Source organism: Mastacembelus armatus, chromosome 15 (assembly GCF_900324485.2).
Source record: "Mastacembelus armatus chromosome 15, fMasArm1.2, whole genome shotgun sequence".
Classification (NCBI taxonomy): domain Eukaryota; kingdom Metazoa; phylum Chordata; class Actinopteri; order Synbranchiformes; family Mastacembelidae; genus Mastacembelus; species Mastacembelus armatus.
In genome coordinates this window covers 11,348,969-11,370,789 of record NC_046647.1, presented here as the reverse complement: position 1 = coordinate 11,370,789, position 21,821 = coordinate 11,348,969, and the positions used below count along the sequence as shown (strand labels likewise).

Here is a 21,821-nt window from a genome sequence, read left to right as displayed (position 1 = left end):
CTAGTCTCGATGTCTAAATTTCTGATTTCAAAGTAGACAGAGAAGTAAAGAGTTCTAGAAGAGTTGTAATTTCATCTGCAAAGAAAAGTGCCTTTTGTTTCTCATGAATGTGTTACTATATTCTTATTGTGAAAGGTCCCTCAATACACAAAGTTGCCCTCCGAAATAAAACTGCAATTTGTTTTCTGAATGGTCCTAAGAGAAGCACTAGGCTATCACTTTCCAATAAAATTCAGTCAACGTCTTTAGGTGGGCAGGAACCACAGACAAAAACACAGAATTTCCAACGTATTTACAAGAGGGTTGCATCCTTTCTAGCGCCTCTTCTACAAATGGCATTTAAAAAAGGCAGAGAGAACGTTGATGATTTATTTAAAGGGCCCAGGGGTATTTTGCCCTGTTGCTTAAGGGTCTCATGCACCAATGCTTTGAAGTATTGAGTAGTCCAAAGAAATGTATAAATGGGCAGAGGCTGAAGACTGAAAGGATAGGCTTTCAAACATGGTTCATCAAAGATCACAAAAAACTATTTGGGCTGTAAAAGGCAGTGGATGTTGCAGTTACAGACATATATGCCCTCAGTCATGCTGAAAATACATTTAATCTCTACGGACAAATAACATTTAATAGAATATTCTCATTTTCAGTTTGTTGGTATTACAATTATAATTACAATAACTTTCTACTGGTGGTCACGTTTTTGTGTACAAAGTACATTGAAACATAAGATGTACTGCATAATAAGAGTATATTGGGCAATCATAAATTCAAATTTTTGTCTGAGATGTAAAATAATAACACATTTTCATGACATATTCATGATGTTATTAGGTACTCAAGCCATCACAGGAAAAAGAGTTTGAACAAATGTGAATTTTTCACTGACAGAGCATGAACAGATACGCATTTAATGAACAAAGGACTGCAGTTTAACCTACGAATATCTCAGTGTCATCCACTTCCAATGACTCTATTACTGTGCGAATTCCAAGTAAACAACAGAAAAATACAATAATTTGATTAAAGTAAAAATAATAAATATGTATAGTGTACATGCATCTAGTAATACATAGTACAATGCATAGTAATACATATAATAATTCCACTGTGCAGTAGTAAACCTGCATAGGGAAATTATGTAGATGAAAAATAGATGCAGAACTGCAATTGACAATTACAAGAATTGTATTCATTATCAACTGTGATTTAATACCTGGTCCAAAGGAAAAAATGAAACATTTCTGAAATTCACCAAATGACAGTTAAGTGAGGCCAACTAATAATTTCAAAGTAAAGGAAATAAAGCAGACCTCTTAAAAATCACTCGACATACACATTCTTAATAACTGCACTCACCACTGGTTACAAACCAGCCCACCTTGGAGAAAAACATCCTCTAAGGTAAGAAAGAGAAAATCTCTGAAAACCCTGCAATTATTCTAGTTGTAAAGAGACAAATGTTGTCAAATATGGCCTTAAACAAAATTCAGCTTTAATGGTTAGATTTGTAGAGAAGCTCGGCATACAACACACATAGAGCTTGGTCTCCACCTACTGGCAAATAATAAAGTGATGCCCCTTAAAAAGATAAGAAAGAGTCTCTCTGGTTTTACATAAACATCAATAACACCGTGGTAAAATAGACTGTGCACCCAAAATTAGATTTATCAGATTTTCATATTTAGTGTACTCCAGCTTGTAACAAACTTTGTTCAGCCTCAGCACACATTCCTGTGATACTGTCATTTTCACAAACATCTATTCATTGAAGATATAAACTTTAAATGGATACCGATTGAAATCAGAAGTGACTTCTGCCAATCTCAAAGAAAATGACTGTACCACCAACAGTCAGATTAATTCTGGCACAGCAGAAAACAGCTTCAAATCTCATAACAACACAAGCACTGAACTAAAGAGCATGTCAAATATTGATGGATACTCACCACTTCTAAGCTTGGAATGTTTTTCAATATTTTAAAGGCACTATAACTTTATTCCAAAAAATTGTTCAGAGGAACTGAGAAAATATCAATCAAACCTGCAAGGCTCTGATTTTTGTAATTTGGGCAGTTTTACAAGAACTGACTCTTCCTTATCAATAGCCAAAGGTTACAAGCACAAAAAAAATTCCAAGCAGATCATCCTGCACCACAGCTATTATCACATGTGTACATGCTTCAGGGAAGTAGCACATTTTTTCAAGGTTCTCTCTTTCTCCTCTTTTAGCTCCTACAATGCATAGTCTTGGTGGGATTTTTCAAGAAAGTAAAATAGACAAAAAAATGTTATTCATTTATTTATTTATTTTATGGTCTCTGAAAGACATGAAGAAACTTTTTGTATTTTAATGGCGACTTAAACAAACGTGAAGCATTTATATGGACTAAGACGATAAGTGAGTGATAATATCAAGTGCTGCATGACAGTATAGAGACAGCAACTTAAGATTTACTCTTGAACTTTCTAATCAGACAGAGAAATCCTTAGTAAATCAGTAACTGACTATGAGTGTAACTGTTGCACCATCAACATGTTTCCCAGGCCGTTTGGGCATTAAATGAATTAAATTACTGAAAGGATATAGCCCAACATTCAAAAATAAGCCTACTGAATTATTCATCTTTCAAGTCTCCATAAAGCAAAGTTCCCATTTAGGAAGTGTCTAATCCAAACTATACATAGAAACATAGAAAATCCATGTTGTGTATGAAATGATATTTCTGTGTCTCGAGGACAATACACTGTGGCCCCTGAATGCTGGATTCATGTGCAGTGTTCTTGGTCTGTGAAAGCCAATTTTCTGATGTCATTATACCACTGGAAGTGGTTTCTTTGATTGGGCTGTCTGGGCATGGAGACAGCTTGTATTCCTTGCATTTGGCATTTATGAACAGACGGTACATAACAGCGTTGCTGACAGGCACTTTAAGCCAGCATCTGTTACAAAATGTGTGATCTAGTGTCTTTGGCATGAGTGAATTTGCTATCGTCAAAAACAACAAACTCGTGATATCCTTTAATATGACAATCAAGAACAAATTTCAGTGACACTTTAGGGAATTTATCAGTAGGAGCAATCAATGGTGACTACACCTGCCCTCTCTCCTGCCAAGGAAATGAAACAGGAAAGTCCAAAATGTCTGAATGAATGCTTGACAAACTCACTAATCACAGTATGAATATGCCAGAAGCCAAAAACTAAATTTCTTGGAAAACAACACTGTAGCTAAACTTTTGCAGAGAAAACTAGATTGTTTGGTAATGTGCTTTCTGTTTTGACTTCCTTGCTATTTTTTTCTCAACAAGGCAAGATGTACAAACATAGAGATGATCTTAAAAACTGTAAACAAACCTTCAGTTTTGCCTTTGGAAGTGAAATCGAAATTCACTGAATAATCAAAAACCTAAAGTTGTGTTGATACTTTATATTCATTTTTTTTTTATTATATCCCCTAACAGTTGATGAAGATAATCTGTAATTCAGTAGTTGTACCACTCAATGCCTATTGGTGGCAAGCCAAACTGCAGCCACTATTACCTTACTTGCCTGTAGATGGCAACAAATTTACTTATGCGTTATGCGCGGCCGAACTGCTGCTGCTATTAATAGTCCTCTTCTTCTTTTTACAGCAGACATTTTGACATGTCATAGAAGAAGCAGCACTGGTGTAACTGATAATATTTCCAATGGCTGCATTCCATTAATTTGAGGCATTTCAATAGTAAGTCACAGCAGCTCTTAGTGGGGCCCTTAATGGAATTCAACCATCATTAGCATTGTTAGTTACTGCTTGGCTTTTCTTAAAATATCTGCAGTGAAAAAGATCCACCAACATGTTCCCCATGCCTTAAAGACCTTGCACACTCACACAGGTATTCACTGTGGCTAATTAGACTTCTGCCCAAGTTTAAGATAAGCTGAAGTATGCTGAAATTACACCAGGTCACATATTTCTTGAACCAGAAAAAAAGTGACAATGGTGGAAAGCAGTCTTTTATTAATTGTCCAGAGCCTTTAATAAGCTTTGCATTTTCTTGAGCCCCACTGTCTGTCAATTTTCATGGGTATTTAATTTGTGGAATGATAATTATCATTACCATTATGTTGATTTAAAGGGAAACCTAACTCGGCCTGAAGTTACTAACAATCATAATGTTTTAACAAAAATTACACCTTTTTTAAAATCAGGCACATAAAATGGCAGATATTTGTTATAGTAACTCTTCTGCCAGTAGGCTAACCTCTTCTCCTTCCAGCACAGCACAGGACACCACACCTGACTATACTAATTAAACAGTGGTTTACACTGGTCCTTAAAACTCACTACCACATTGACAAACATTTTCTGCTCAAGATAGATCTCACCAAAAATGTTACAATAGCTATGTTCACAAACCCCATGGTAAACCTCACTAATCAGCTGGATGGACATGGTCTTCAACTCTCTCTGTAAGCACAGAATTTTCCTATCCTGTCGTGACTGTCTTCACATGAAAGAGGAAGATTCAGTCACAATCACATGCAACATCAATATATGGGTATATAAAGGAGTGAAAAGCAACAATATATCATGAATAAAAACACACACCACACCAGAAAATAATAAATAAAGCTGAAATAATTAATACTTCCTAATTACAGGGTTGTATGTAAACATTAACATTGAAAGGAATTATAAATATTTGCCATCTATGAGCCTATGAAAAATGAATACAGTAAACTACATATACCTCAAAGATGAGTGAAAGTGATCATCACTGTCCATCAGTGGGACACACTGACATTAATGATACAAAGACGTGTGTCACATCAAGGTCATGAAAACAATTCACCTTGTGTTCACCAGTAACACAGAGATGGGGATACTGTGTCCCCATTCAAGTCTAATGAAAAACATTTCATCATGTTTAAGATGCAACAGTAAATTTCATTATTGACAGCTGCTTGTTATTTGACAGAGTCAATTAATTTGAATGAGCATTTGCCACGAAAAACTGTACGTCTTATCTCTCTGATAACATTGCAACTGTCAATCCATTAACTTTACCCTATGCAGCTACATAGACATTAGGAGAATGCACTTACTGTAATATCCATACAGCACAGTGTCTTCAATTTGTCCTCTTGTCTCATTGTTTGCTGCCCATTCCTGGATGTTAACAAGGGAAGAGTCCATAGTGAAAATTTAGACTTAACAATTTTGAGGAACATAAAGAATGTATTAATTTATACACAATTTCTGGATATTGTATTAATTTTTTGATGACCATACTTATATACCACTTGAAGACAAAGGAATGAAACAGAAACCCCAACACATTAACTACTGACTAATCCAAGACCCAAAAAGGAGGTAGGCCATGCTAAACCAAGAAGCATGTGGGCTATTATCAGTGCTCTAGCATCTTTGTTTACCTAGGTTCACAAACTGAATTCAGACATAAACAGAATGACACAAAACTGACAGCCATGAGGGGAATAACTCAAAGCTGTCAGACCTTTGTCTAAATCTATTTTCATTCACATGAAGCACAGTTGTGGGAAACTGTCCATCATAAGCTTCCATTTCTTGCATTTTACATTAAGAATAAATTCTCAAACAGAAGATGAAAAACTGTGAAAACCTGAAAAAGAGATTAAAACCAGATATTATTTTAATATTTTTAAGAAAATTGGGGAAATGTTTGTGTCATTTCTGTCAGTGATTTTTATTGTTCTAAAAAAGCTCACTGGATCTTTTCCATTCCAAAGTTAATATTATCACTCTTTCATTTTTTTCTGTTTACACTTGTCAAATCTTACTAGGAAGTCAGTACTTGCTTTCATGCCCCATTGCTAATTTGCTTTTACTACAAAGTACAATCACCAAGAGATCGCTAAGAAATCATGTTTGATTAAGTAAGTGAGGATTATGTTCCTGATGTGTTAAATGTGCAGCCTGTTAGATGGCCATGACTAAATGGTACAAAAAAAAAAAAAAAAAAAGAGAAAAACACCCTTGAGCAATCACAGCAGTTCACAACCCACACAAAGCATCAAATTACCTGCTGTTCAAATGAAGATATCATTACACACTTAACTAAACCTTCAAATAGATAAAAACAAATGCAATGACTGGGCAAAACATTTATGAGCCAAGAAATGCATTCAAGTCTTAGATTCAACAAAAACATGTCCACAGCATCTAAGAAAATTACAAAGGAAAGTTAAAAGCTGCCTCAAGAAAAGTCATTAACATTTCTCAAATCGATTTTACTGGAGGTGTTAGCAGAAGAGATACTAACCTTATAGGTACCATTGGGATACTTCATGAATGAAACAAGGAATATATCCACTGGTAGAAGTGCAGACGTTATCAAAGCAATGGCCAGAGCACATATTGCTGTGATAGTTGAAATAACTTCACTCTCCTGACGACTTTGAAATTTACGAATGTAGATCCAACAGAAAGCCAGGATGACCTAAAAAAACAATATATATATATATATATATTTCACTTCTGCATGCAATCTCAGAAAGTCAAAAGTAGGAAATAATGACAGGATTGATTAGTGAAAGAATTCCTAGTGACACACACACAAGCTGAAACAATTGTGAAATATAACTGTCATGCAGGTATAAAACCCTAAAATAAATTCTACCTTTGTATAAGCTTACATTAATTAGTGTGGCAGTTACAACTTCATTAAACTTTGTTCAGTGTCCTCCTTGGCCAGATCAACATTGCTTCGAAACTCTAGTTGCAGGGTATGCGTTGCTGATTGCCAAAAAAAATACTCAAGCAGGGAATTATATACTGAGAACAGCCTGACTGTAAGTGCTGACCTGATCTGATTATATAATACTCCCACTTATCCTTTTAGCATACAAGTGAACAAAGATTCCCGAATACTGATAAGGAATGACAGGAAATAACATGAAGTTGACTTTTTATAATTAGCAGGGTTAATGTGTCTATTAGAAAGACAATCACTATTAAATTCATGAATTTTCTCATTATTTGTGTTGCTGCTTAACATAAGAAAACCCCAAACAGAGAGGGATAGTCAATGTCATGTTATTGTAATGAGCAGGAAACTCATTAGACAGAGAAGCAAAACATGGGCTCCATGATGACAAGGACATATTCCAGGCACACAAGCTGAAAGAAGCGAGGGCACTGCTAAAACTAGTCCCTTCCGATCAAAGGGCTGCCATTCACAGACAGGATCAATTAAAGGCCGGCAGCCTTAAGCTTCTGGCTGCTTGTTTTGCCAGGTAATGAGGCAGATTTTGCATCCAAATCAGATCCACTGAAAGGTTTGTTTCAATAAAAGGACTGTTAGTGGTGGGAAGAGAAGAGGAGCAATTTAATGGCATCCATTCTTCTGGCCATCTTCTGATGTAGACATGTGGCTCTGAGTGACAACTGAAATAATGGGTGCTAGTTGGGCAGCAGATTACCAGGCTGTGTAATTTAAAGGCATTCATTTAAGTACTACTGAAGACCTGGGCTCTGAATGGAGAAAAAAAAAAACACCTCACAGAAAAGCAAAGTTTGCAGTATATTTGTGGTGTAAAGCAGTGTTTCAATTTTCAGCAGCACATTATTTATTCGTTAGACCATAATTTTAGTTTGTGAAACACATTTTAAACGCGTCTACTGAAAACTGTATGTCGTTACCAAGACATAAAAATCTAGTTCACCGGAAAGTTGGAATGTCGATATTTTCAAAGAGGTTGTTTTTAAGCTAACACAGTTTCACACGGTATGAAAAATAAAAAGGTACCTGCCTCTATACGACAACAAGCGCAGTCTGTAACATGGCTAATGTTAACACTAGCTTAAACCTATCCCAAGCCAACACTGGCGTTAATACATCGTAGCCATATTGCTCCGGGTTAACGCATCACCAGAGCAATATCTTCACCTGCTAACACATGTCAAACTCATTGCCCAACGCTCCACAGTTTAGTGAAGAGGACAGACGGCTTCACACTTGCTTACCAAAAGTATAAAGGTGAAAATAGACCACCCGAGCACAGACTCGGCGAGCAGCGACTGAGCCGCCATCTTCACTTCCTGCAATAACAATCCCACGTGCTCCCGGTGATGTCACCACGTTGGACGCAGCAGTCGAGACGTTTCCACAGTATGTCGGCCTGTAAGTCAAAATAAATTCATTAAAGTCAACTAGTGAGGTTACAAAACACCACTAGTGGTGCGTAAGGTATTCATAGTTTAAGGGAAAGTAACAAAACCACACAAAATGACTTAATCACCGATTAAATTATTAGTGAAGTGGTTTTAAATTTCAAATTTAGCATAGGGTGGGATTGGGGACACTGCTGTGTACTGTGGTGTAAAGAATATAGGCTGTTCTTTACACCACAGTTTGGTAGTTTGGATTCACTAATATAGCCTAAAAGTACCTTAGAATTATGCTTGGCAGTACTGCACCATAGTGGAAAGTGACTCAATAGCATGTTGAGTAATAAGCACAAAAAAGTTGTTTGTCTCCATGATACAGTTCAACCTAATAACATTCAGAGACTCTATGGAGGTCAAGTGCAAAGGGAATATCCCTATAGATTAGATTACATTCATTTTGCCCAACTAAGGTGGCACCTGTGCTAACCAGTGGGGCATTTAGGCTAATCATAGGGATATGTAGGCCAAATAGGCATTTTGGCTGATCATGAATATCCTGAACGGTGACCAAAGGGCATTTAAGCTGATCTAGGAGACACTAGACCACTATTACATTTAACACATTTATGATCATATGATCTTTTCTCTGTTTCTTTGTATCGTGATATAGGAGTCAGCCTTTCCATTTTTCTTCCATTTGTCTGTATATTTTCAAAATTAACACACAGTTATTTACAATAGTTTACAACCTATGGACTTATAGTAGTATAAATTGCTGCAAAAAAAAGATGCAGGTCAATGGATACTACGGTACAGTGCACCGGTAGCTGCAGTCCCATGTGTAGAGCTGATCATCGGAGTAATACTTGCCATCAATTATCCACCACAGAGGCCCACACCAGGAAACAGCTGTTGTCTGCTGAAAGCAGTCTCTCTGCTGATATAATAATGTAATTCTAGTAAAGATCCATATTTTTAAGGGATCATCTTTATAATTCAATAATATTTGTTGTGTAGCCGTCTGACCAGTGGCTCGCTGGAAGAGTGTCTTTTAGTGTCAAAAGCATAGATCTGCTCTATATTTGTTATAGTATTTTCTTCTCTGTTCTTTCCTGGCTTTGGTCTGCTGTTTTTCTCTTGCCTGTCTCTCCCCTTTGATTAGCACTTTCTAGGCTAGTTCAGACACTGTGTGCAATAATCACTAAGCCACTAAGCCTTCCATTATGTTTTACATTGAGACTGCAATATATATCACCAGTTTGCTCTGACACTGGCTTTATTCTGTATGTTTATCTGACATGTTTGCTCACATTTGTAAAACTTACTGTAAAACCTTAATGTATTTTACTGATATCTATGTGTCTTGTGATGACAAATATAGAGCTTTACAATATAACAAAAATCTGAATTATCAGATATTTCTGCTCCTGCACAAGAAACTTGTCAATGTATTCCATCTTTTATATTCTTCAGCTCCAGACTGGATGGGGCCATAATTTCGTAAAAGTCACTATATGTATTTATTTGGTGTATATAAATGCATGAATAGCAATACCACTCAAGTTTACTCATGAGAAGTATGAGCTTGTGTTCCACCCAGCAGGGGATTCAAACTCCTTCAGCAATAGGATTAAATAAACGTTCCCAGACTCTATGTGAAGTGTAACAATCAGCTGGAGTTTTTTTGTGTATGGAGAAGTTTGAGCCATATGCCAGGTTTCTTCCAATTCTCAGATATTTTGTTTTGCATGCAAACTCCACAGTAGCTCCACATAATCAATTTGCTGTGTTTGCTGTGCTGTTTTTATTTCACTTCTACTTTGCACAGTTTTAAGTGCATTGTAGCAAAGATGTCTGCTCCATTTAGGGAATCTATTGTCCCTTAAATTACAACAGTCTAAGAGTGTGCCGTCATGCTTCACTATGATTGGAATTATAAAGACAAAATTAAATTATTACTTGAGTAATTACTTTTGCAAGGGGTAGACTATAACGGTTCCACAGTGACATTGAGACTCTAAAGTTTATGAAAGTGAAAAAAAATACTTCTCTATATTATACTGGGAAATACTGGTCTGTTACTAATTTGAATGAGGAACATTCTTACCAGTTAATTAGTTGGTCACTATTGGCTTGGACACTTTGAAATTCAGTTCCTCAAAATCAATACTAATATATCTAAACTTCATTTATGCCTCTGACTTTAAACATTTTAATTAAACTGATGTAATTCATTCACAACCCATTATTCACTCGCATGGAAGGTAAGTCTGCTTAATTCATGCAACCTTTCAAAACTGTGAATGCCTTTATCAAGCAACTTGGCAATCTGCCCTAATGGAGGGCATGCAGCAAAGTCAATTAAAGATATCTGTTGGACAAGCAAAAGATTTCTGGATTAGGTGACTTACATTAGAATGAGGTACATGTTTTTCTGACCTTTCATAATGATACTGTAGTCATCTGAGGAGTTGTTGCAGTGAGGAGTACACAAACCCATGTTACCTATTCAATATTTTCTGTAGAGAGTAATACTACTCAGCAAAATTATAGCATTGGCGCCACCTCTCATCCACTTCTCTTTTATTCGGTCATCCAAACCAGCTTTCTCGGTCCAGCTGAGGAGCACAAGTGATACTGCAGAAATAGTTCCAACTACCGTAATTGTGGCTGTGAAGTGCTTCCTCCTCTATCAAATCTGTGCACTAATTGAATGAGAAAATGGATGGCGCTTATGTGACTAGAGAGAGTGATAAAGCACAGGGACAGGGTGTAAGTTGTTGATTGTGTATATAGAGTATATGTATATAGGGCCTAAAGTTGCACTATAACCACGGCTCAGTCGTCTTCGCTTTGTTAAGTGAGTCACCTACTCTAACCTTGACTATAATATTAAGTTAGGGTGCATACTATTTGCATTTGCAAGCAGCATATGGTTGTGCAGTTGGCCAGCGTAGGTAAATTTATGTAAAATATTGTGTAAATATTACATGAGTTTAAGGTGGTGATAAACAGGCTACAAGGAACAGGTTGTAATGTACAAATGTAAAATGACCTAATTCAAAACAGAATAATGCATATACAGCTACTGCTGTATAATGATAATCACAAGTAAAGTAATAGTAATAAAGTAATATTTGATTACTATCAAAGAACCTTGTTAGACTTGTTGCTTTTTACATTTAGCTTTACATCATGTGAGTTTTCAAAGAAGTTGATTTTACTTGTACTTTAATTTGAAGTTGCAGTTATATGATTAACACTGGTTGAGTTGTTAAAGAGAATCAGTATCACAACTCTCCCAATGAGGTTGGCACCACTTGATTTTCTTTTAACTTTCAATAGAAGGGTAAATTATTTGACCGTATTTCATGAATATCCCACAGAACTATAGCTGCAAGGTAAACTGACATATTATTGTATCTTTATAATCCTTTTTCTTTTTTGTCTACATGCTGGAAGCTTTCATGTCCAGGTGAGCTCTGAGAAATGGTGAATGACACTCCTTAATGGCTTTTGTGATTTTTATGAGCACATGAAAGGTACACAGTGGTTATGGCAGCATACATATTAGCAAAACACAGCATGTGGTTTTTGTCTATTCCTTTGCCATATGTCTATTTAGTAAATGATCCAGTAGAGCAGACAGGTGTCCCTTTAACAATAATAGTTTAACTGCTGTAATAAAGAAACAGAATACAGCGATTAATCTGTTTGCATTGAAGCCAAACGACTGCTTCCAAAAAGCAAAAGTGTTTGCTGAGGTTGCAAATGTATGTATTCAGTACAAACACAATGCTACACACATACAGAAGCACATACACACATGCATGCACACAAACGCCACAAGAAGAGAGCACTGTTTTCTTATACCCTCAACTGGAAGTTTATTAGTTAAAATTATTGCAGCCTTACACAACAATCCTGAAATAAATGCTCCTTTGTCAAGGTGATAATGTTCAGGTTTTGTGTTCAAACTGTCTCTGAGAGGTATTGATTTAAGTGTATGATTATTGTGAAGGATGTACAGTAGCTTGTGCTGCTGTCCAACTGCACTGCAAAGTACTATACAAAAAAATGGCGTCTGCTATTTAGCCTAGCCTCAGTGATAGACACAGCTATTGGTGAATGTTCATATTATTGATGCAGTCAAAATCAGGGAGAGATCAGAGTTTTTGTAATATATCCAACAAATAATGTTATGATTAACAGCTCTACTGCAGACTGCAGCATGTGGTGCTGCTCAGCTTGTTATCTTGACCACTTATGAGTATTGTGACTTAGTGAACACTGTGAAAACAATTCATTAGAAACATATAGAACATTCAGGGTTAATATTGTGACTGAGATCACTTCAAGTCAGATTAATATTGTATAGTACAGTATGTCCAATATTTCAAACCGCTTCTCTTTGAATGCTTTTCTGGAAAGATAGCTGAAGTTTCTCCAAAAAAACACAACCAAAATTCAGATATAGAATTCAGCACGTATTGGCTGCTTATGTATATGTTATGCGTCCTATGAGCCACTAGAGGGGAGACACTGTAAGAATGAAGAGTGAATTTGAAAGTTCAAATTCAGTCAAATAGTATGTGTGTTTACAATAAATATACTACATGCATAGTTTAGAGGTGAGCATGTGTTGCTGTACTTTGTGCAGTAAAGGCAGTTCGATAAAAATTTAGGGTAAATTCCAGTTCCATGAATGGCATCCACGTTTTCCTGTGATTGCATCTTTTACTTGCATCTTAGTCCCGCCCACATACGATGCAAGAAAAAGATGCAAGAACAGAGAAGCCAGGAAACATGTTTTAAGAGATATGAGACGTCTTTTCCTCCAGTGCTTAATGTGCAGTGTCCAAAATGTGAGAAACTCATGTCTGACAAAGGGGCATATCAGTTTGTAACTGCTTCTGCAAAGGATCCACTCGGCTCCTACTGGTAGCCTCTATCTAGATTAAGACATTCACAGGAGGACTCCAATGTGGTGTGTGTCTAGAGAGGATAGTAAGATAAATGACAGCAAATCACAAGTATAAATTAAATGATAATGCGAAAAATCATTGCATCCTTATTGCCCATGATGGCTCAATGGCATCACTTGCTGAGAAATTGAACGCAACCAAGCTAGACCAATCACTGATGAAATTTGTTTCACAAATGTGTGTTAGCTGTAAATGATTTCCCTGTTCGATTTGTATTTTTAAATAGTTTTCATTATTATTTCACCATATTTTAATATATACGTACATACACATCTATGTCTTGGGTGAATGATGAACCATGAATGATTTCAAATCTTTAGTCATTGTTGTCAAACGGTGAGTGTGATGTTTAAAGTTTTGGCTTCTTACATTAACCCAATAGAGCACTCAGGTGGTATTATCTGTGCAAAACTGTAAAACAATAATAAGGGCTAAAACAGGCTAACCATAATGTGTGAATAAAGTGTGATGCTTATGCACACACACACTGAAAATCTGAAAAATCGCCAAAAGCGCCATTTCTGGCATTATGGTTTGGAATATTTTTTCAGTCACATCAGGAAGGTGCCAAACTTGTAAATGTAATGTCTTGGGGTCAGAGTCAGCATGACCATCTGTCCCTCAGTCTCTCTTGTTATCTGACTTTTCACTGCGAAGCGTGTGCTGCCTTTTGGAGCTGAAAAGCCATGGAAATAATATTTGAAAGTGCAGTTCCCCAGAAAAGCAGAAAAGCTCCAGAGGGATATATCTCCCATGAGAGAAAAAAAAATAGGAAAAGCTGCTCTTTAGAGCTAATTTCCTAAAACTAGTTTCTAATGACTTTTAAATGGCAGAATTAATTCCTGTCCTTTGGTTAAGTTTTTATTTGAGCAAGTAGAGAAGCAAGAATTGGGATATTTCTTGCACTGTTTATTAATACTATCATTTTATAATCAAATTGTGTTGTCACTTGAAGAAATAATGAAAATTGATCACACAACAGTATATGATGGTCTTGCTTATAATTGCTTATCAGGCCAACATAAAACCTAAAGCATTGGAAAAGTTTAGATGTATTTTGTCTATGTAGACGAGGTCAGAGGAACAGTCTTTAGTTTGAGCTGTGGCACCCTCTGAAAAAATCAACAAAATCTTATCAGAAACAATAACCTGGTCATTCTGAATAATCTATAGACCACACTGTGACCATTTTTTTCCCCCAGATACTGATAAACTATTACTCCTGAAAACCTCTGACAGTGTGATTTATTGGGGATACTAAGCACCAGTAAGTGGAGCACCAGCTCTGTAACTTTAAACTAACAAATTATTGTATTGCATGCTTTTTTCATACAGGTTTGACACACAAAACCCACACAATCTGTCTTTGCCCAGAGAGCAGCAACCAAGCACTCTGAGCAGAAAACAACATTACAAAGGCAAACATTGAAGCTGAATATAATTGACTTTTATTCAAAATGAATTGTCTCATCCACAGAAAAGTAACTTGAATAACTACTAATGAACTTATTCTATGATAAACTTATTCTAGATAAATAGATTTTAGTGCTGTGCAAGTGAGTGAGACAAAACAGCATGGTTAAGACAGAATATGTCTCTGATGACAGTAATCATAAGGATATTTTAGAGTCTACTGTCACCTTGGATTTTTTTTAAAAGTTCACTCCTCTTAAGTGTGTTCTGACCATTTACCTTGAAGCAGCAATTGGTAGATACATTTGTTGCCTGTTGTACACCAGCATACACTTTATTTAGTCACTGCAAAGACACATACATATAGTGGAAGAACACTGAATGTGTAAAATTTGGCAGAACTGAAAATTTGATGTCAGAATGTCTATGTATTCGATACAAACATCTTCTGTTTGACTTCAGTATTATCTAATTAAACCGTTTTATTAAACCCACAACAGAGCAAACTTAGTCATAATAAGCAACACGCATTTTAACTTAGTATTAGCACACACTGGATATGAGAAGGCAAGAATTTATCATAGACCTTAACTCTGACTCTTTAAGCCTTTTCTTTACATATCTGCAGTTGCTGTTAGATAGTACATGGTGTCTCCTGCTGAGCCTTTAAGATGCCATGTTATTTCCTTATTTCACCATGACCCCAATTTTGCCTTAACCTTAAAGTGTAAGTCAGTTCAAACCACAACAAATATTTATTTTTCTCGCAATACTGCTTTTTATTTGCAAAGGTTTGGAGTTATCTGAGACTTCTGAAAAATAAAATAGATTGTTTATTTTCAGAATTAATAATCCACAAACCTCACCGTAAACTGTTTTCATTTCAGGTATTTTGTACAGAAGTAATATCTCCACTATTGTAAGCACGATAGATGTCATCTGGAAGAGAAGTAGAAATTTCTGCTCCCTGAATCGAAAGTTAAAGAAATCACTGTATTTGATGTGAAACAAAATGATTGCAGAATGAAAGTTTTTGGCCAGTACAGAACTTAAACATTTTGTGCACAACTTTGTAAACAATCCATTAGTTACATATTCAAGTAAAATAAGAACTGAGGGCATGAATCCATATCATACTCAGTCTGGAAAACACCAGCACCGGCATAGACTGTGGGACTGAGTAGATGCTATATGATAGCAGCCGGAAAAAGAATATTTTTGGTAAAAATAGGTGTTTGTAATATTTCAATTAAAATATTACCCACCACACATGCACATATACACAGGCTGCTCACCTTTTTTTTAATTATAAAGTTTTTGACTTCCAGTAAACCAGTAAACCCCATTTAATTAAAATAAAAGTGTTTTTTTTTCTAGTGTTAACTACACAAAAGACCAGTCATAAATAATTCACTCAACACCAAACAAAGAATTATATAAAAAAAATAATGATACCACTCAAAAAGTAAAATGCTTTCCTATATTGTTCAACAAAGGACTAGCCATCTGCTTCATTTAAATCTTCAGTTCTGTTTTCTCTCTGTTTCTTTCATCGCACTTCTGAAAAGCACTTCTGTGTGTGTCCCTGTGGTGAAGAGGTGGGTGCACTCAAATCATCTGTCTAAACAGTTATGTGTGTGGAGCCTGAACACCTGTTTCTCAGGGCCGGGTGTCTTGAACTGTTGGTGTGCTGTTTCAACAAAAATGTCAGGGGACAAAGTACCTGTGCTTTAACCTTCATTCACAGTGCTTTTCACTACATTTTCATATTTGAAACTCTGACACTAACAGGGAATATAGTGGATGTTAAAGCTGTTTCCTTCCATACAGTAGCACAGTATATAAAGGTGACATTTGCTGTCTTATGGCTGAAAGAGTAACCTATATAGTACTGTATGTCAGTGTAACACTAGGCCTGCTTTTACAGCTGAAAGCTGTCACTTTGTTATTTCAGCTCATCTGCCTATTCTGCTCTTACTACACGTCTGATTTCTTTGTTGTGGGGTACTGTGCCATGAATAGGCAGGTAAGACTGTATCAAGTTGAATAGCTATGTGTTAAGTCTTTCTATTGTGTTTTGATATTTACTTTTCAGCTTGACCTGACAGTTCTTACCACTAATAACTCACACCAAGCCACCTTAAAGAGAAGCAAACCCATATGAATTAGGCCTTCAGCTCACTAGGTTTGATAAGATGATAATACATCAAACAGTGGTTAATTCCCGCACCTGGATCTAGTAAATAAGAGAGTTTGTTTGAACTGCACTTGGGCAGTTTTTCCCCTAATATGAAAGCTTTCAGTGTGTGTTCCTCTTGTTTGCTGAAGTCTCTGTCAGTGCGCTTCAGTAATAATGACAGAGTGGGAGGGCCACTCGGCGAAACTAATAAGGACGGCGATCTAGCAGGCGATCCCAGTGTGACTTTTATTTCCAAGTCCTGGAATCCGGAATCGGACTGATCGTAATCACGCATGGATTATGCTTTTTTCGCTGCTTTTTGATTGTTTTTGCATTAGACGAAACTTTCTCAGCAACTGTAAGTACTTATACACCAAATTAATATCGCAGTTATTTTTTTTAAAAATCGGCTTAATGTAAATATCAGCCTGTAAACCTTTTGGAAATCCACTTATAACGGACTCCTTCTATATGTTCCCGTCGCTTGGCATTACAGCATTGGGTTTTTGCGCATGGCTTGATCTTTCTAACTTGTCTGCCTGCCGGGACACACGCCTCACAAACAGGTTATTTCTGATTTGTGAACGCTCTCCTGCAGTAAACATGCACCGTATTGCATCACTAGTGTGTGCCGGCCACTGAAAGGAATATGAACCGCACATCCAGTAATTAATAAAAAAATTAAACCATCCAGCCAATCAGCGGTCGCGCAGAGAAACACGCTTCTTTGAATATTGCGAAGTGTTGCAGTGAAGTTATTGCCCTTGATCAAAAGTGGCTGAATGAATGACAGATAGGCAGCACAGACAAACTTAAGTGTCCGTGGTTTAGCGCTGCGCCTTCTCATTTCTCAAGCTGGAAGACCTATGTGATCAAAGCCTGCAGAAATAAAATACACTGTGTTTTAGTCGGAGCAGAAAACTACATGATGTACCAGAACGCTTGTGTTACTCATGTAACTCCTAATCAATCGTCAATAATAGGAATCAATTATGTGAAGATGTTGAATAACCAGCCTACATGGTTACGCTTTAGAGCTGCATGCACTGCATGCAGTCGCAGAAATGACAGGAATAACATTACGCGTTCACACTGGCAAGGAATGTGATACCTCTGTAGTGCTACTTGTCTATCGCCCATGCATAGTTGTAGTTTGTAAGGGGCATGGTCACCTCATCTCCAAGCGCCATGGCACTGCAGACCTGCTTGCAAAACTTTAAGATCCTGTGGGAGAAGGCATAAGTGCTTGCAGCATGGATGGGAATTAGCCACTGGGGCAAAATTAATTTGGATAAGAGAGTGGCACTTAAAGAAGGAGAGTATCATGAAAAATACTATTGGTCACACTTGGTGAGACTGTGCATATAAATTAACTTAATGTGTCCTGGCTGTATTATGGCCTTTGGAGGTCATGTTAAGCGTGCAGCTCTGTCTTGAGCCATTTCTACCTCAGTGGAGTGTGCGCCAGGAAGGAAGGATTTTTCTGGTATTAAACTAAATAACAGGTTACTGAAACTGGTTATTTGCCACCATATTTTCTGTAGCATTAACTATCAAAAGTGTTCTAAGCAAACCTAGACCTTGAAATCACTAGGGGTGAAAAGCCTCACTGTCTTACTGTACTTTGATTGTATTCTGGAAAAGACTCTTATGGCATCCAGGTTGACTTTTCCCTAAAAAAATCCCTGCCTTCCTTGCAATGGCATGAGAGTAATGCAGAAGCTTTGATTTGGCAGTGTAGCCAAATGGCTTAAGAGACTGACTTGTACCTGGTAAGTTTCCAGGTTTGAGCCTCGCAAGTGATGTCTTTGACCAAGACGCCGCTGACAGCTTACAGATCAAAACACGACACAGTATTACAGAAACCAAGCTCAAAGCTGTGGCATTATGACAAGGCAAAACAAGACATAAGGAGCCAGCGACCATGTATTCATGTAATAAACCTCTCATACAATTACCCTGTCACACATACTGTAAACCTAATTACAAATAGAGCCTAATAATGAAAACTGCTTAAGCTAACATATCTTTTTAACATGCAGTATATCTTTTTAACATGCATATGTCTCTTCAGCCTGAGACATAGTAATATTGCTCTGCTGTGTTGTTTTTGTCTTGTAGACTTATTCTGAACAGATGAAGCTCATTGGCTCAGTTCCATAGTTAAACTGTGGTGATGACATACAGATCTAATGAATTACAAACCGTGTATGGAGAACAAGAAGCAACTTGGCTAAAAACTGAAACTACACATAAACAGAGCTTAGAGTATAATGATTTAGCTGCAGTGTAGACATCTCCATCCATCATTGTATGGCAGGTGTTTATGAAAATTAATGTATGAAGGACTCAGAAGTGCAATCTTCATGCTGAGTGAGTTTAGGCAAATAGGAGGCTTTGGGGACATAAGTGGGCATTAGATTTGGGTTGTAAAATAAGATCAGGTATGATTAACGGTTTAATAGATTTTTCAATCACAATAATGCAACATTAGCATAATGTAATTTCATTGATGTTTCCAAAAATAAAAAAGCCCACATTTGAAAACAATTGATAGAGCACTGTGAAATGTGATTATACCCAGATAAAAAGGAGTGAAACTTTTGTCTATCTTAGTTTGCTCAGCAGTTACACAGACATTAATCTGCTTCAGTGATAGATTAGCTGAATGAAATCCAGCTAAAGTCAAAGGTGCTGTTTCACCCAGTACAATAGCTGTTTTATAATAAAGGTTAGTAGACCCACAATGCTTGCATGTATCTGTCTATTAGCTCTGCCATTTCTGGCAGTTGTACAAAGGAAAACATCTGACCCAGGTCAGGGTAAGGCATGTGTTTCATTTATTATTTCAGTTTTGCCAAATATTGAGATCGAACATAAGTATGTTGTAAAATTAAAATAAAATATTCTGTTTGCAACCAGGTTTTCAAGCAGAGTGCTTTCAAGTGTCAGCGCCATGACTTGCTTCCTAAGATGGACGGCTTTCCTATGGACTATAAATACCATTCCTTGCACTTTTGGAATGGCTGTGAGTGAACCTACAGGTATGTATGTTTGTTGCCCTCAGCTTTTTGTCCAATCACTTATCTTAGCATGTCCTTGTTCTCAAGATAGGAGTAAGTATGAACATGACCTTTTTAAAACCCTTTTAGACTTTTGTCTAAAATGTATTCTACAGTATATATTTTCCAACACATTTATGATTTACATTTTATTTAAAGAGATAATACACCCTTTTATTACAATTGCTTGGGGAATCCAATCATGTTTGAAAAAGACTGTCAGCTTTAAACCCAAACTTTCGAATTGTAAAAATATTTTATACTATCACATTCATAAACTCAGTCCTCATTTAATTTTTATTAAAGTAGATCTTGGCTTGGGTTAAAGGATATTTTTTGTTTTTTGTTTAAAAATGAAAACTTTGATGTTCTGCTCTCGTGGAAATCATTCTAAGAGGTTTAATTTTCTAATTTAAAGGAAGTTCACTGTGGAAATTAATTCATGATTCAATTCATTCATTTCATTTCTATAAGCCTAGTCAAAACTGGTTCAAAAATATAAATGAACGTTTGTACAAACAGCAAAAACAGCTTTTTGGTGGTTTTCCTCTAGATGGCTCATGCCCCCCTCTGAGTGTAGAGGAACACAGGTTTTCTGAGGTTTTAGATCGTCCCCTGGAAATCACAGGTATGTACCTTATGAACAGAGATGATTTGTAAACAAGTCAATGTTTGTCTATTTAAATCTAGTGACACACTGTGGCCCTGTTCACAGGATATGATCTCACAGAAAAGTTTCTTCTCCGAAAGGGAACAATCACAGACGACCTGTCATCATATCGTTTGGGAAGCAGTCCACTCATTAAGCCAACCAAGTGAGTACTTTGCACGTCTCGTGCATTTGCATTTGTATTCTGCATCATTTGAGTTCAGATGTTGTACTTTGGTTTCTTAGAATGTTTGAGGATAACTCAGACAGACAGCCTGCATGTTGATCATGACCCAGTACATAATCTCTATATATTCTGCTTCATTTCTACCAGGCTTTTACTATTCTGCTCCCTCATGTACAGGCTCTAAATATGGAGTCCTGGTTACTCTGGCAACTCTAATATTGCAAGAGAGTATGAAAAATAGCTAAAATATTACTGCAATTATAGTTCATTGTTGTGCAGACGGCAATCAGGGTACTACATTTTATTTTCTTTAGATGTAGTGATATTTTCTGAAAACAAAGTCAGTCATATTGTTAGATTTCATGGGTTGACTTGAGGCAAGCCCAGATATACCCTGCACAGAGCAACAGTTTCATTTGCATTGGTTGATAAGGGCAAGCTCTGAGGTGCAGTGTTAGACAGAGAATAATTTGGACAGAATTAATATATATCACATTGATTCTAGAAATCTCCAAAGGGCAAGAAGTGGGATGCACTGTAAAGAAATGAAGAAAGTGTGAGCATGTATAATAATATTGAAATAAATGACATACATAATGACAGACTGATATGATGATATAGTGGGAATTAGTTATGTTTATTAAGACATATCGTACATTTACATTAAGTCACATTAGGAATGTTCAGTAGAACATATGAAACTCTAGTGGTTTCCAAAATTGGCCTTAGAGTGATGTGTTGGATTTTACAAAATGTATTTTGAGATGTTCATTGTTTTGTGTCCATAGGTTGTAAATATGAAAGGGAACACTTTGTCATTCTTCTGGGAAGGGAGGATATTTTTAGTATTTTTACATGACACACAACTGTAAACATTTACTGCCACTCTCTTACTGCTAGGTGAGAGAATCTTTGAGCCAGGTGATTTGCGATCTGCTTCCCTGTCCAGTCAGCCAGCCGAAAATACATTTACTTCAGCCCTTCCCTCAGTCTGGGCCCATAGATGCTGCTTCTCAATGACACTGCTGACAGTGTCATTGGTTATAGTGGTGAGACTGCTCTCTCATATCCAATTATCTAAGTACTTTGACAGGCGATACTGTATGTCAGCTGAGGAGGGAAAGTGAGGGCAATTGCACGAAGCAGGAGGCCTCTCTGCCCCTGCCACAGCCACTAAAGCATACCTCACTTAACTTACAGGATATGCAGCA

At 36.7% G+C, this 21,821-nt stretch overlaps 2 protein-coding genes across 3 annotated transcripts in view; one reads left to right on the top strand and one right to left on the bottom strand.

The window, feature by feature from the left end:
* The window catches only part of lmbrd1 (LMBR1 domain containing 1), a 42,946-nt gene extending 34,868 nt beyond the window's left edge, over nt 1–8,078 (bottom strand). Inside the window, exons 1-3 of the mRNA XM_026309575.1 lie at nt 7,992–8,078; nt 6,289–6,465; nt 5,090–5,153 (exon numbers count right to left, since the gene is read on the bottom strand). Coding sequence (XP_026165360.1) covers nt 5,090–5,153; nt 6,289–6,465; nt 7,992–8,057 — 307 coding nt within the window. The 5' untranslated portion in view covers nt 8,058–8,078. The remainder of the gene's footprint in view (nt 1–5,089; nt 5,154–6,288; nt 6,466–7,991) is intronic.
* Nucleotides 8,079–16,971: 8,893 nt separating this feature from the next.
* LOC113132222 (collagen alpha-1(XIX) chain) overlaps nt 16,972–21,821 on the top strand; it is an 88,879-nt gene continuing 84,029 nt past the window's right edge. For both annotated transcript variants that reach the window (XM_026310191.1, XM_026310190.1), the window contains exons 1-4: nt 16,972–17,070; nt 19,635–19,756; nt 20,328–20,402; nt 20,490–20,589. In XM_026310191.1, the coding sequence (XP_026165976.1) occupies nt 19,669–19,756; nt 20,328–20,402; nt 20,490–20,589 (263 nt within the window). In that variant the 5' untranslated portion in view covers nt 16,972–17,070; nt 19,635–19,668. The remainder of the gene's footprint in view (nt 17,071–19,634; nt 19,757–20,327; nt 20,403–20,489; nt 20,590–21,821) is intronic.